This window comes from Nyctereutes procyonoides, unplaced genomic scaffold (genome assembly GCF_905146905.1).
Source record: "Nyctereutes procyonoides isolate TBG_1078 unplaced genomic scaffold, NYPRO_anot_genome, whole genome shotgun sequence".
Classification (NCBI taxonomy): domain Eukaryota; kingdom Metazoa; phylum Chordata; class Mammalia; order Carnivora; family Canidae; genus Nyctereutes; species Nyctereutes procyonoides.
Window position 1 is genome coordinate 9766781 of NW_026575040.1, and position 15863 is coordinate 9782643.

Below are 15863 nucleotides of genomic sequence, written 5' to 3' on the forward strand. Positions count from 1 at the left end.
ATAAGAAGAAACAGAGTTTAAATTTCATCAGGAAAGAATATATTTAGACCAGAGGAAAAACTTACTGGCAGCAAGAAGTCTCACTATCCCATCATCACCCTAACCCAGGTTTCTGGGAATCATCCACTCATTGTTCTTCTTGCTCAGGAATCGCGTTGTGCAAGAATACCATTCCACAGCCCAGGCCTCACAGTGAATTCTTCTTTCAGGGCTTCTGGAGAAGATGCATGACAGCAGGAGTCTGAAAAGTGGAGCAGTTAGGCCAAGCTGCCTGCTGCAGACACTGCTCATTGGAGCAAAGTCCTAGTGACTTCCCCTTCTTGGCTGGGCAAAGAATGAACTCTCCACCAAAGATAACTGTCCAGAGACCCATCTGGCTCACAAAGCAGCTCTTCTTGCCAAAGAGCAGTAACTGCAGAGCCAGAAAAGAAATTCCTGAGAAAGTGGGGGCAGCATCAGGCAGAAGGAAAAAGCAAGTTGGTTATTCCAGGAATGAGCTGCAAGTTTCCTCTCTTTGGAACAGAAATAAAGTTAGAGCTCTCCATCAAAAAACCCAGAGCATGGTACAGGGAAGGCAATGGGGAGAGAAAAACTCAGGCCTAGATCAATGACTGTGTTAGAGGCAGGAGACACTGTTGATTCCTATGTGTTGTGACACCTGTTAATCACACATCCACCCATTTAACAACCCTTTGAGGGGCAAGCTATTCTCTGATGTTATACTAGAGTCGGGATACAGAGATGAATGTGATGTGTCCCCTGACTTGAAGAAACTCACAAACTGGTGAAAGAAAAACAAACTCTCAGCTAGGGTTTCCATATCTGTAAAATAGGCAAAACAAACCTATCACAAGGTTGCTGTGACCAATAAATGAGAAAAGTAGCTAAAGCACATAATACAGTACTTGGTACATAACAGGCCCTCAATAAATACTCATTATTTATTACAGTAAGAAAGGGATGGACACTGTGCCAAAGGAATACAGACGCAAAGCACTTAATTTGCTCTGGGAGGGGGCTGGTTCATGGGAACACTTCTTGGAAGAGACGTCTGAACTAAACAGTAACATTATTACTATAGTAACAACATAACTAAGCCAAACAGTAACATTATTTATTAATGATTTATGGGAAGCAGCCCTTTAAATCCTCACAAATATACAAAATATGCGTATAATTTGCAATTGCTGCCCTTTGGCATGAACTCTCCTCATTTAACGGATGAATAAATAACTCAAGAGTTTATATTCCCTGTATGTAAGAGAGTTAAGATTTGAACTTTAACTGGCAGATTCCCAAGCCTTGGGGCTATACCTTAAAAAGATGAACAGACTTAGCCTAGAAAAGGTAGGAGTATGAGAGACGCGGTAGGGTTGGGAAGTAAACATTCCCAGGAAAGGCAGTAATAAGAGCAAAAGGGAGCAGCACACAAAGGTACAGCTGATAAAAGAAATTCATCCTCACAGGGTCTCAATTTCTTCGTACATAAAGGCAGAAGGAAGGCAATTCACCTTTGTTAGGCTCCTCTTTACACAAACCATTTTGCTAATTGCTTTCCTTATGTAATGTCCTCAATCCTCACAGCAACCTGGAAGTAGGCAAGAGGATTCTATTTTATGGATGATACACCGGCTTTCCTCCACCAAATCCTTCTACAACACTGACTGGTTGGTCCCTCATGGATTCTGCTAAGTGAGAATTATGTCCTTTGCAGCCCTCGAACGTAGCCCCTTGCTCAAGAAATGTTCATCTCTCCCCCCCTTTCAGCTATTCCTATTTCCTAGAAATAAGTACAATAAAATATTCTATCCAGGAACTCAGAGGTCTTAAAAAAAAAAAAAAATCAAGGTCTATATACTACTAGAAAACTGCTCCCCCACACCAGTCATACTGTACCTCCTTATTGACACTTTTCTTGTCACCAGAAAAAGGACAAAATAGTAGCTAGTGTAGTTATAAAGTAGAAAGCTTTCTACGATTTTGCATTTTAAGTGTGTAGTTTGATGCGTTTTTGAATAAAGCATACAATGGTAAACCCACCACCAAAATCAGGATTTAATACTTTGATTACTCCAGAAAGTTCCCTCATATCCGTTTGAGGGCGATCCCCACTCCAGCCCCCTGACACCTTCAGGCAACCACTAATCTACTTTATTACTATGTTACTGTGGATTAATTACATCTGTCCTAGATATTCATATACATGGAATCCTACCCTATGTGTTCTTTTGTGTAGAGTTTCTTTTACTCTGCATGTTTTTGAGATTCATCCAAGTTGTATCACTAGTTTACTCATTTTTATTGTTGAGCTTCATTCTGTTGTTTAAATCTATCAAGATTTGTTTATTCACTAATCTAGTGACCAATATTTTGTTGGTCCTAGTTTGGGGCTATTGTGAATAAAGATGCTATGAACATTTGTGCACAAGTCTCTATGTGGACAAATGTATTCATTTCTCTTAAGTCAATAGTGAGACATGGGGCTAAGGGATTTGTTGTATGGTTTAATTTTAAAAGACACTACAAAACTCTCTTTCAGGGATCCCTGGGTGGCGCAGCAGTTTGGCGCCTGCCTTTGGCCCAGGGCGCGATCCTGGAGACCCGGGATCGAATCCCACGTCGGGCTCCCAGTACATGGAGCCTGCTTCTCCCTCTGCCTGTGTCTCTGCCTCTCTCTCTCTGTGACTATCATAAATTAAAAAAAAAAAAAAAAAAAAAAACAACTCTCTTTCAAAGTGCTTGTCCCTTTCCCTAGTTGCTTTTAAGAAACTTGCTTTATCACTGTTTTTAACAACTTCACTTTTTGAGAAGGGTGTTTGCTTTTTGGTTTGTTTTTGTTTGTTTGTTTTTTACAGTTTTATTAGTATATCATTTTCTCTCTCTTTTTTTAAAGATTTATTTATTTATTGGAGAGAAAGAGAGGAAACAAGCCCGAGGGGCAGGGAGAGAGAGAGGGAACCTCAAGCAGACTACCTGCTGAGTGCAGAGCTTGAGATGGGGCTTGATCCCACTCATGACCCAGAGATCATGACCTAAGCTGAAACCAAAAATCGGACATTCAACCGACTAGCTACCCAGGCGCCCCTATTGGTATGTGATTTTTAAATAATAAACCCCATATACTTGAAGTGTATCATTTGATGAAGATATATATGGTATCATCACCACAATCAAAATTATCATACCCAAAAGTCTCCTTGTGCCCCTCTGTAATCCTGCCCTCCTCCTTCCCTCATTCCCCAAGCAGCCACTCGTTTGTATTTCATCACTACAGATCAGTTTGTAATTTCTAGAATTATATAAATGGAATCACATGATATATGCTCTTTTTTGTCTGTTACATTTTTCATGTATCAATGGTTTATTCTTTTTATTGCTGAATAATATCCTAGTGTATGGATGTACCACAATTTGTTTAACCATTCAACTATTGATAGATGTTTGCGTTACTTTTAGTTTTGGGTTATTACAAATAAAACTACCCTGACCAGTCATGTACAGGGCCTGAATGGACATATGTTTTCATTTCTTTAGAGAAAATCCTGAGTGAAATGGCTGAACATAGAGTAGGCACATACTTAACATTTTAGAAACAGAGGAGCTGTTTTCCAGCATGCTTGTACCATTTCACATTTCTGCCTACAGTGTCTGAGAGTTCCAGTTGGTCTGTAACACATGGGTAGTCTCTAGACATTCCAGTAGGTGTGAAGGGGTATCTCACTGCGAACTAAATTTACATCTCCATAATGACAAATGATGTTCAGTATCTTTTCATGTGCTTATATGCTATCCATGTATCTTCATTAGTACGACATCTGTTCAAAGGTTTACCCATTTCCCTAATTGGGTTGTTTATCTTTTAATATTAAATTTTAAGAGGTCTTTATATAATTTAGACAATGCCACTAGACAGATACAAGTTTTGTCAATATTTTCTTAGTCTGCGGCTTGCCTCTTTGTTTCTGTATCTTTTGAAAAGCAATGTTTTTAATTTAGATAAAGTTCAATTTATTGATTTTTCCTTTATACTTCTCCATGCCTCTTGTGTCCCATTTAAAAACACTTTGCTAAAACAGATGTCATTAAGATAGTCTATGTTTTCTTTCAGATATTTTATAGTTTTAATTCATACAGTTAGACCTATGATCCACTGAGAGTTCATTTTTCTTTATGATGTGAGATAAGCGTGAGGGTTCATTTTTGTACATAAGAATATACAACTGTTCCAGCAACATTTACTGGCAAGATTATTGTTCCTTTATCGAACTACCTCACAGTCTTTGTCAAAATTCAACTGACTACATATGTATATGTCTATTTCTGAATCCTTCCAGTTTATTCGATCTGTTATGTTTAGCTTCACACCAACACAACACTACTGACTATCACAGCTTTATAATAAATCTGGAAATCAGGTAGTCTAAGTGCCCCAATTTTGTTCTTCTTCTTCAAAGCCGTTTTGGCGGTTCTACGTCCTTTGCATTTCTACATACATTTTGTATATAATTTATGAATTCTACAATAAAGGTTACTGGGATGTTCAACAGGATGGCTTTCAATCTACAGATCAATTAAAGCAAAACTGACACCTCAACAACCCTGATACTGGTGGTAGTTGCATAACAACATGAATGTATTTACTGCCAGAAATGTATGCTTAAAAATGGTTAAAAATGATATATTTTATGTTATACACATTTTATAGTGTTTGAAAAACCAATTCCAATTTTAGAATTTATCACCTAATCTACAGTAGCTGGCCAGCCGATTCCATCAGCCCTCCTCACTCCTCCTCAGCTCTCCCTCCTTACACTTGTCACCATTAGCACCCCACAGCTGAAGAGACATAGTCCACAGCACTGTGTTTCCCCCTCTTTTCTGTCTTCTGGCTTATCTTTTTTTTTTTCTAATAAACTTTACTGAGGTGTAATTTATATACCATAACATATAGACACTTTAGCAGAAGGTTTGATGTTTGATAAATTCATGCATGCATCTACCACCACGATTAAGATACAACATTTCCACCACCCCCAAAGTACCCTTGCATGCTGTTAATTTCTCCTCAGACCCTCAGGCAACCACTGATGTACTTTCTATCACTACGGATCTGTTGTTGCTTTCTCTATAATTTTATATAAATAGAAATAGTTTGTACCTTTTTAAGATTTTATTTGTTTATTTGAGAGCAAGACAAGGGAGAGAGCAAGAGTGGGGAGAGGGGCAGAGGGACAAGCAGACTCCTTGCTGTGAGCGCAGAGCTCGATGTGGAGGCTCAATGCGAGGCTTGATCCCAGAGAATCAACCCTGAGATTCTCTGAGAATCATGACCTGAGCTGAAGTCAGATGCTTAACCAACTGAGCCACCCAGGCACCCCTAGTTTGTACTGTTTTGTATCATGTTGTTCTCATTCAGTATGTTTTTTGAGGTTCAGCATCAGTAGCCTTTTTCTTTTCGTTGATGAATAATATTCTATTATATGGATATACCATAATTTGCTTACCTCTTTGCCAGTTGAAGAACTCACCTTCAGTCAGTCAGTCATGGCCTTGGGCCTATGTACTATCTAGTCCAGTAGGCAGATGGTGACACTGGTGGATAGGTAACTAAGTTTCCACTTGGGCTTACTGGGTGACTGCCTGTCAAAGCTTTAGATAACAAGTGTAAGCCAGGCCAAAACAAGAGTGGGACTTGCTCTAGCCATCAAACTAAATAAATAGTGAGAGACTTGGAGAGCCTGGCTGGTTCAGTCAGTAGAACATGCAACTCTTCATCTCAGGATCATGAGTTCAAGCCCCATGTTGGACATAAAGCTTACTTCAAAGCTAAACAACTAACTAGTCAAAGACTTGTTATAAAAATTAAAAATACTATTCCATGGTTTTTACACCAAAACAGAACACAAAAGAAGATACAACAATTTTTCGATTTCAGCTACAATTCACAATATAACTAGCAAGAAACTTCTCACCTCTGTGCATAATCTTGTGCTTCTCCCTCAGGTATGTCAGACCTTTTATTACCTAGAGGAAAGACAATGTCAAAAGATGGGAAACTTGAAGTGGTGGTGGTTAGTCAGCCTCTGTATTTTAAAATGATCTAGAAAATATTTCATCTAACATCACAAATTTGCCTTTTTCCCTTATTTTTAACTTGTATTATCAAGAAACCATCTTTTCACATGGCATATAGTTATTTTTTTTTTTGGCATATAGTTATTTTTAAGCAGCATTGATTATTGCAAGTTTAGACAACTTTAAAAACCCCTGTGCTTGAATTTGGGCTTTTTCCTAAAGCTGTGTTATAAAAAGAGGCTTTCTCATGCCACAAATGGGAATTCCTTTGGACACCCTGTCCTATTTCTGCAGATGCAGATTTTAATATAGAGAAAGTCACTTTCCTAGTTCTGACAAGAGAGAAAGAAACAATATTATATCTAGAATCTATCTAGAATATAATATCTATCTAGAATATAATATCTAGAATTATGTCTAGAATTAGACAGGGAAAATTCCAGTGAGAAAACCCTATTTTTCTTACAAACTTTCCCTTGATTGACTTACTATCTTCCTCCCTTGTCCATTTCCTGCCAACTCATTAACTTCTCAATGAGAAGACTTGGAAGAAAAATTGTACAATATACTCACAGCGATGCTAACTTTTCCTAGAATTTGTTCAGGAATTCTTCCAGCTTTCTTCAGGACTTGATCCAAGGAACCCCCATCCTAAGAAAAATAATACCATCCCACTTAGTGTCAGTATCTCAAATTATTCTTTCAAGTGTTAAACTTCAGCAGAGGAGTGAATCCCCCATGTGGCAAATCTCCCTGGAAGGGAACCCTTTGATTTGTTCCAGACCTCAAAAGATAGAAATGCAAAACACTGTGCAAGGGATCAAATAACCAAAAACTCAAATCATATAGATAATCATTAAGTGAACTACCAATTCAGGGATCAAAAGAAGCCTGTTGGGGCTTCTGGCTGGCTCAGCCGGTGGAATGTGACTCTTGGTCTCAGAGCTGTGTGTTTGAGCCTCACGTTGGGTGCAGAGATTACTTAAAAATAAAACGTTAAAAGCAAAGGTTTGCACTGAACTGACAGAACAGTATATGGTTAGGACCAGAGGTTCTAGAGGCAAACTGTCTAAACTTGAATAGCACCAACTCTGCTGCTTACTATCAAGGGAACTGGGACCATGTTACTTACAACTTGTAAAATGGTGATATTTTAAGGCTACTATAATAATCATAGGCTATTATAAGTATTAAATAAGCTAATACATATAAAGCACTCAGAAGAACTCTAGCCCATACTAAGTGCTCGATAAATGTTAGCCATTTTATCACCAGCATATAAGTCACAACTTGTATTTGGTATTATCCGAAAAAAAAAATCATAGTTAATAAAATCAAAAGAAAAATGTCACAGAAAGCAGTAATTTGTTCCACAAATCCTACCAAGTGTCATGAACTGTGTTAGTTTCTATAGAGGACAGAGATATAAAAAAAGACCTAGTTTCCATCCTCAGTAAATGTACAGGGGCACCTGGATGGCTCAATTGGATAAGCATCTGCCTTTGGCTCAGGTCATGATCCTGGGGTCCTGAGATTGGGCCTTGAGTTGGACTCCCTGCTCAAAAGAGAGTCTGTTTCTCCCTCTCCCTCTGCCCTCCCCAACCTGTGCTCTCACTCTCTTTCAAATAAATAAAATCCTTAAAAAAAAAAAAAGTACAAACAAGTAGGGTAAATATATAATTCCTAATATAACAAAACAGAATAAATTCTTAAGTGTTACACACGCAGAAGAGAGAAGTAATACTGACTTCACTTTAGAAAATGCTATTTGTTGGCTAAAATTAACAATTCAGGAAACAACAGATGTTGGTGAGGATGTGAAGAAAGGGGAACCCCCTTACACTGCTGGTGGGAATGTAAACTGGAGTAGCCACTCTGGAAAACAGTACAGAGGTTCCTCAAAAAGTTAAAAAATAGAGTTACCCTATGAACCCGTCAGTGTACTCTAAGGTATTTATCTAAAGGACACAAACAAAGTGATTGGAAGGAGCACCTACACCCAATGTTTATAGCAGTAATGTCCACAATAGCCAAAACATGGAAAGAGCCCAGATGTCCACTGACAGATGAATGGATAAAGAAGATGTGGTGTGTATATGTTATATATACACAATGGAATATTACTTAGCCATCAAAAATAATGAAATCTTGCCATTTGCAGTGATGTGGATAAAACTAGAGGGTATTATATACTAAGTGAAATAAGTCAGAGAAAAACAAAAATATTATTTCATTCATGTGGAATTTAAGAAACAAAACTGATAAACATAGAAGGGAAGGAAAAATAAACCAAGACAAAAACAGGGAGACAAACCATGAGAGACTCTTAACTACAGGGAACAAAGAGAGGGCTGCTGGAGGGGTGGGGGGTGCAAGGATGGGGTTCCTGAGTGATGGACACTAAGGAGGGAACGTGATGGAGTGAGCACTGGGTGTGATATGCAATTGACGAATCTAAACTCTACCTCTGAAACTAGTAATATGCTATATGTTAATTAAATTGAATTTAAATTTTAAAAATTTTAAGGAAAAAAAAAAAACAAAAAAAAGAGGGCAGCCTGGGTGGCTCAGCGGTTTAGCGCTGCCTTCAGCCCAGGGCATGATCCTGGAGACCCAGGATTGAGTCCCACGTCAGGTTCCCTGCATGGAGCCTGCTTCTCCCTCTGCCTGTGTGTGTCTCTGCCTCTCTGGAATAAATAAATAAAATCTAGAAGAAGGAGAAGGAGAAGGAGGAGGAGGAGGCGGCGGCGGCAGCAGCAGAGAAGGAGGAGGAGAAGGAGAAAATGGCATTTGAGGGGTACCTGGGTGGCTCAGTCTGTTAAGGGTCCAATTCCTATTTTTGGCTCAGGTCACATGATCCCATAGGTCATAAGATCAAGCCCCGCATTGCTCTCCACACTTACAAGATGTCTGCCTGAGATTCTCTTCCTTTGCCCCTTCCCCCATCAATAAATAAAATCTTAAAAAAAAAAAAAAAGATGGAATTTGAGTTACAGTCTTATTCAAAGAATGATTTCTGTACCTGGAATGGGGGAACCATAGGGTGGTGGGAGGGCAGGGGTAAAGAGTAAGAAAGAACAAGTTAAGTTATTTCAATTAGATCAAAAGCAGAAAAGCATCAAACTGTTTAGTCCTCCTGGGATGGCGTGTGTTTTACTTCACCATGGGTGCATGAAGAAATGCAGAGATGGGTCAGGCCAAGAACCACCACCTGTGGCCCAGTCACAGCGCCCCACCAAAGAATCAAGACTTGCCTTTGTGATGGAGACAGAAGGCAAGAAATCCAGGCTGCCTGCTTTCAGTGAAAACCACAGCAGCTGAAGGAAAGGGCAGGAAGAGTGTGAAGGAGCTAATCAGCAGGAGGTGATACAGGCCAACCCTGGCTTGAGGCAGTGGAAAGGAAGAATGAGAGACATGACACACATGGGGTGTGAAGTCAGTCTCTCTCGGGCTCACATGCCAGGGCCTTCCCATTCATGGATTCTACACTGCAACCTAAGATCTTGGAGAAAAGCTTCACTCAGGGAACCCTGATGTAGTGAAGCAGGCCAGGTTCATACCCCTATGGCTTCAAGTGCTGCCAATTATCAGCCATAATTTAAAATCGCCCGCAGAAGTAGAGACAATTCCTGCAAACTCAGACTGATTTTTAGATTTATTGATTTTGAGAAAGAGAGAGAGCACGCAAGCACTTGTGAGGGGGGCAAGTGGGACCAGAGGTAGAGGCAGAGGGAGATAGAGAGAGAAACCTAAGCAGACTCCCTGCTGAGTGCAGATCCTGACTCAGGGCTTCATCTCATGACCCTCAGATCACAACCTGGGCTGAAATCAAGAGTCGATGCTCAATCGACTATGCCACTCAAGTGCCCTGTTTCTTTGTTCAAAGATTTACTTATTTATTTTAAGAGAGAGAGAGAGAGAGAGAGAGAGAATCAGACTGATTATCTCATCTATGCTGAGCACTTACCAATGTTATCCATCATTTATTAATCACCCCTATGAAAGGCATAGCAATGTGTGAGAAACTAGGGATAGAAAAAACTATAAATACAGAAAAAAGGGCACCTGGATGGCTCAGTGGTTGAGCCTCTGCCTTTGGTCCTAAGATCAAGTCCCACATCGGGCTCCCTGCAGGGAGTCTGCCTCTCTGTGTCTCTCATGAATAAATAAATAAAATCTTAAAAAAACAAAAACAAAAACACTCTGCTCAGGGAGACAGAATATTCAGTGAGGCCAGGCACCTTAAATCCTCCTCTGAAACAAGGTAGGAAATAGCTGAATAAGGAGAACAGAGATCACTACAGGTACTCAGAGGAGGAGGAAGTGATTCCTGGACAAAGTGGCTAAGGGAAAAGCTGGCAGCAGGAGGGACGTGGACACTGTCTGTCTGAGGTAGCAAGATGTGGCCAAGCAGAGAGACATCTCTATAAGCTCCCTGCCTCCAAAACCACCCAGCCTCAATGACATAGTCAGGGAGCATAAGGTCACAGGACAAGGCACAGCATGATAAACAAAATGACAGAACATAGTCCCACTTTGGTAGACATAAAAATATGTTTGTGTTCACACACAAAACCAGAACATCCAAAATGTTACCAACGGTTATTTCTAGTCTAGGCTGTAAGATGATGAGAAGTTTCTGTTGCATGATAGTTTCTTTGTGTTTTTCTATTGTTTGTAAGTTTTCCACATGATAAATGTTTTACCTTTTTAAATTATTGAACTCCTTTATGAGAGTGGGGAATTAAACCTACAAATCAATTAATAGTACTAAGTGTCCAGTTTGTGAAAGGCACTCTAAGATAGATAATACTGCTTTCTTTCTAAAGGAGGTGAGAAAATAAGATTCGTTCAGGATACAGATCCCTCAATAAATGTCTCCTAAAACAATGCTAAAAATAGATTATTCACTTAAAAATCCTATGCTTATTAAAAGGAGCACTTGACAATCGGAGAAAGACAAACAGTGTATGTTCTCATTCATTTGGGGAATATGAATAATAGTGAAAGGGAATATAAGGGAAGGGAGAAGAAATGTGTGGGAAATATCAGAAAGGGAGACAGAACATAAAGACTTCTAACTCTGGGAAATGAACTAGGGGTGGTGGAGGGGGAGGAGGGCGGGGGGTGGGGGTGAATGGGTGACGGGCACTGAGGGGGACACTTGACGGGATGAGCACTGGGTGTTATTCTGTATGTTGGTAAATTGAACACCAATAAAAATTAATTTATTAAAAAAAAAAAAAGGAGCACTTGAACCAATCACTTTCTGTCACAGTCAACTCTGGATCACAGATGCTGAGGGAAAACAAAGTAGTACAGGTTGTGTGTGCATTCTCAAATGTACACTAGTACCCCAGAACATAGTGTGTGTGTGTGTGTGTGTGTGTGTGTGTGTGTTTGTTTGTTTATTTATTTATTTATTTATTTATGATAGTCACAGAGAGAGAGAGAGAGGCAGAGACACAGGCAGAGGGAGAAGCAGGCTCCATGCACCGGGAGCCCGATATGGGATTCGATCCCGGGTCTCCAGGATCGCGCCCTGGGCCAAAGGCACGCGCCAAACCGCTGCGCCACCCAGGGATCCCCATAGTGTGTCTTCTAATCAGAATCCACAGTGCATGATGGAAGATTCTGAAATTCAGTCTAAAATTTCCTATGTGCCAGAATGCCCACAGACATGAGAGTAGAATAATTCATCTAGAACCAAACAGAAATCCCCTATAGACCCATTTATTTTCCCAGAGTCCTTGGAGGAGCCCTACCCAAGCTATGATCCAGACTGAGGTTAGAGTCACCCCATGAGCCTGGAGGCCTTCAAAATGCTGCAGGACCCTGGTGGCCAAATCAGGGCATCAGAGTCCAGGTAGCCACACCCAAGTTAGCAGGCTTCCAGAAACATGATAGCACCTCTCAATTTCCTTTACCAATGGGAAGAGGGACTCCAGAGCAGAAAGTTTCCGAGCCATTTCTCTTTTGCTTCCAGTTGGATATGGTTTCAGATCCTTTGTTTGATCTGCTTTGCCTAATTATCAGGGAGGACTATGCAGTTAAAACTAGGTAACAAAGCAACTCTGTGAAAATGAGGTTGAAATGTTAACCCCTTGGTTCTCAGGTTCCACAGCTTAGGACAGAGTGCAGTCTGGCTCACACTTTCCCTGGAGGTTGTGGTAAATATTCCTATTAAAAAAGGAAAGAAACCTTGGCTCTCTTTCCTTTCACCTCCTCCCAAGCTATAAGCAGAGTTACAGTGTGAACAATGGGATTATTAGCAAGATTTATGAAGCATGAACCAGAGTCAGAATTACCCAGAGCTGCCTACAACTCACCTTACAACCTTTTACTTCTACTTCACTGTTGCCAAGGACTTGCCTTTCTTGACTAAAGCTGCTAAAATTGTGCTTATTTTTAGAAGCCAATTATAAAGTCAATGGTGCTTTTGTGAAGGTTTTCTATAAAAGAGACAAATACCTTATAAAAAAAATTTAAAAAAGAAAGAGAGAGAGAGAGAGAGCTCAAGAGCTTTTACTCCTGCATGAGAACCATCCACTCTGAATCCTCAGTTCTCTGGTTGCTCAGCTACCACCTGAGCAGGAATCTACTTCCCCCAAGGCAGGAGCATTCCTATTCTGATCAGGGGGCATCCGTTTACCCCTTGGGTCTCAAAAATTCAGACTGGGCAGAGCAAGCACAGCTTATCTCTAGCAATAGTCAGCCCCTGGCTGAGTCCTTTAGAAGATGGGGCCCAATGGATGTCAGTGACACAAATTCCTTTAAAATACATCTAAGAAATGATGTGAGCAAGGGATAAATGGGTGATACATGGTAAAGCACATATCGCAAAACAATAACTGCAGAATCTGGGTGGTAGGTTTATAGGGTATGTTACACAATCCCTTCACACCTTGCTGTGTGTTTGAAATTGTCTTAGTAAAGCATTGGGGGGGAAATGTTAGTGACAAAGAACACACAGAGCTTGTGACATAGGCAAAACCAAAGAATTTATGAAGTTGGGATGTGGCTGAGGAACAAAGCTCTACATGACAACACTTCTGAAATGTGGAAGCTGAGACAAAACAGAAATTCCCTAAAAGAGAAGTGGCCACCAGCAATCAGAGGGTTTTCTTGTCAGAGGAGGCCAGGACAGGAGCTCTCCTGCAGGAAAGGCCTACTCAGAGACCAAGAAGGGGTGAGAGGGTCTAGGGCTACAGCAGAAAACTACTGTGGAGCGTGGCCACTTGGACTCTAGGCCACAACAGCTTCACTACAGGGTCCTGCGTCTGGTAGCTCTGAGCCTCCCACTAGTACTAACAGACTATTCCAGCTCTTCTCAGGGCCTGTGGATACCTAGGAACACAAGATCCTATTGCTGACTCCAAGGCCTAACTCTCTCCCACTGAGCCCCAGGCCTGACCACACCCTCTGCATCTTGGCCTCCTTCAGTCAGCCACTCAATATCTATCACCCAACAGGTGCCAGACACTGTGCTTGGTCCTCAATAGGTTTTGACCCTCCCAGCTTCTGAAAGCCAGTTTTCTAGGCTCAAGATCCTCAGGCTAACTCCAGAGGTTTCTTCTCCTTCAGAGACTAAAGTGGGAGGACCCTGCCCACAGAGCCAAATCCACAGGAGGAAAACTGACCTGCAGATACTGGAAATGGGCAGAGAGAATGGGAAACCAACCCTTGTCCTGTCCTGAGTCACCTCGCCCTCCTGAAGGGAAAGGTAGGGTGGGTAGGATAGAGCAAGAGGCACAAAGGTTACGCACAGTTTCTATGAATCCAAAGGGAATAAAGGATTCCAGAATGAGCAAGCCTCACTTCAGGTCCATTTAAGACAAATAAAAAGACTGAACTCCACATGGCAAGAAGCAACATATGGCTAACGAAATAGCTTCCAGCAAGTTCTAAATAAACAAAAAGACCACTGACTATCAATGTTTGGGGCCTAATCCTAACCTCTGAAGCAAGCACCCTGGAGTTCAACCATGCACATCCTACAAATAGCATCCTGGTTCCTCTCACAAAGGGGAGAATGCTGAGTGACAAAGAACTTGGAGGTAATTCAGGAAGAGTCTCTGATGGATCAGAAGCCAGCAGGCATGGGATGACACAAAGGTGATGCTCAAAAGCCCTTCTGACCAAACTGACACTCCTCATCTAAGAAGGCCCTAGGACACAGCCATCCAGCTGTGAACACCTCTGAGGAACAAAGAGGCCACTCTCAGTGTCTCCATCCCCCAGCAGCTAACGTGGAACCCTTCACATAACAAGCACTACAAATAAGTGCCTGTGAAGGTGAACCCATGCTAACTAATGTAAACCCTGACTGGTTAAAAGTGCCAAAAACCACAAAGACACAGGGTTTTAGCAGGGGGAGGGGCCCCTAGAGAAGATCTGGTCCAAACATATCTCTGCATGGATGAGAAAAGTCTGAGAGAGCATGACATTTAAAGAAAGCAGACCTGGTTAGAGACATTAATTAGAACTGAGTTCTAGGGGATCCCTGGGTGGCGCAGCGGTTTAGCACCTGCCTTTGGCCCAGGGCGCGATCCTGGAGACCCGGGATCGAGTCCCACATCGGGCTCCCGGTGCGTGGAGCCTGCTCCTCCCTCTGCCTGTGTCTCTGCCTCTCTCTCTCCTCTCTCTCTCTCTCTCTCTCTCTCTGTGTGTGTGTGTGTGTGTGTGTGTGACTATCATAAATAAATAAAAATTAAAAAAAAAAAAAAAAAGAACTGAGTTCTGATACTTACTGGTTCTGTAACTCAGACTTGTTACAAAGCCCGAGGCCCTGCTCCCTCCATCCACCACCTTGGGGAGGGTGGTCAACTTCTATACCATGGAAATGACTCACCAAGAGGTGGAAAATGGGAAAGCTAGTTACTATTATGTCTAGCCATGCCACCACCCACCTTCAATTATTTGTAACACCTAAGAGGAAAAAGACTACTCTGGCCTTTCCTGTCACTGGTTTATCACTACCTCCAGCCTCTTCCCCTTCTACTTTGCAAGGACCTCTACCACCAGTTACTCATCTTCATCCAAAACTCTGGGCTAGAGCTAAAAAACCAACCATCAACAGCACAAAGAGCTCAAGAAACCCAAAGCGTAAGAAGCAGCCCCCTCCCCCTGCACTGCACACCACCAAAGGGAGGTGAAGACCCAAGGGGAACATATCAGCACCCCAAGCCTGGGTGAGGACCAAACCAGAAATGTTCAGTTCATGTGCTTCCGAGAGGCTGCTTCATTCCCATTTAAGCAAGAAGAACAAGAGCTTTCTCAATAACCTTCAGGAGCACAGGAGACATTTCAGATTCTACATTCCATTTGACACCACACAAGCCAGCAGATGCCTGCAACAGTGTGCACGGCACTTCCTCACTTCCACGTTAACATGGAGAGAAGTTCAAAATCATGGGGCACCAGCAAGGGACAAACCTCCTGATGTGGGGGGTTGCGTGGGGTAGGTTCTCCTGGAGTTCATTAAGACCAGGTACCGAGGCTCTCCCCCAGAGATCAGGGCAGGTCCAGGGTCAGAAAGGAAGTAGAGCTGCGGCAGGACACTCTACCCGGCCAAGGAGAAAGCCCAGCCACCGTAAGGGCACAAACTCAGTCATGTCAGCCCTTGTATCTGAGCTGTCAACTCTAGTGGAAACAAAGCAAGCACTACCGTTCACAGAAGACAGGCCTGGAGTCAGTGCGCCGAGACTTACTCTGTTATTTTCATTAATCCTCAAGGATTAATCTACAATGAGGGAGGTCTAGTCATAGCCATCTTACAAACAAGGAAA

The 15863-nt window shown here is 41.8% G+C and overlaps 1 protein-coding gene across 1 annotated transcript in view; it reads right to left on the reverse strand.

The window, feature by feature from the left end:
* Positions 1–15863, reverse strand: part of MAP2K1 (mitogen-activated protein kinase kinase 1) — a 78113-nt gene that overhangs the window by 22348 nt on the left and 39902 nt on the right. The window contains exons 4-5 of the mRNA XM_055320007.1: positions 6649–6726; positions 5973–6024 (exon numbers count right to left, since the gene is read on the reverse strand). Coding sequence (XP_055175982.1) covers positions 5973–6024; positions 6649–6726 — 130 coding nt within the window. The remainder of the gene's footprint in view (positions 1–5972; positions 6025–6648; positions 6727–15863) is intronic.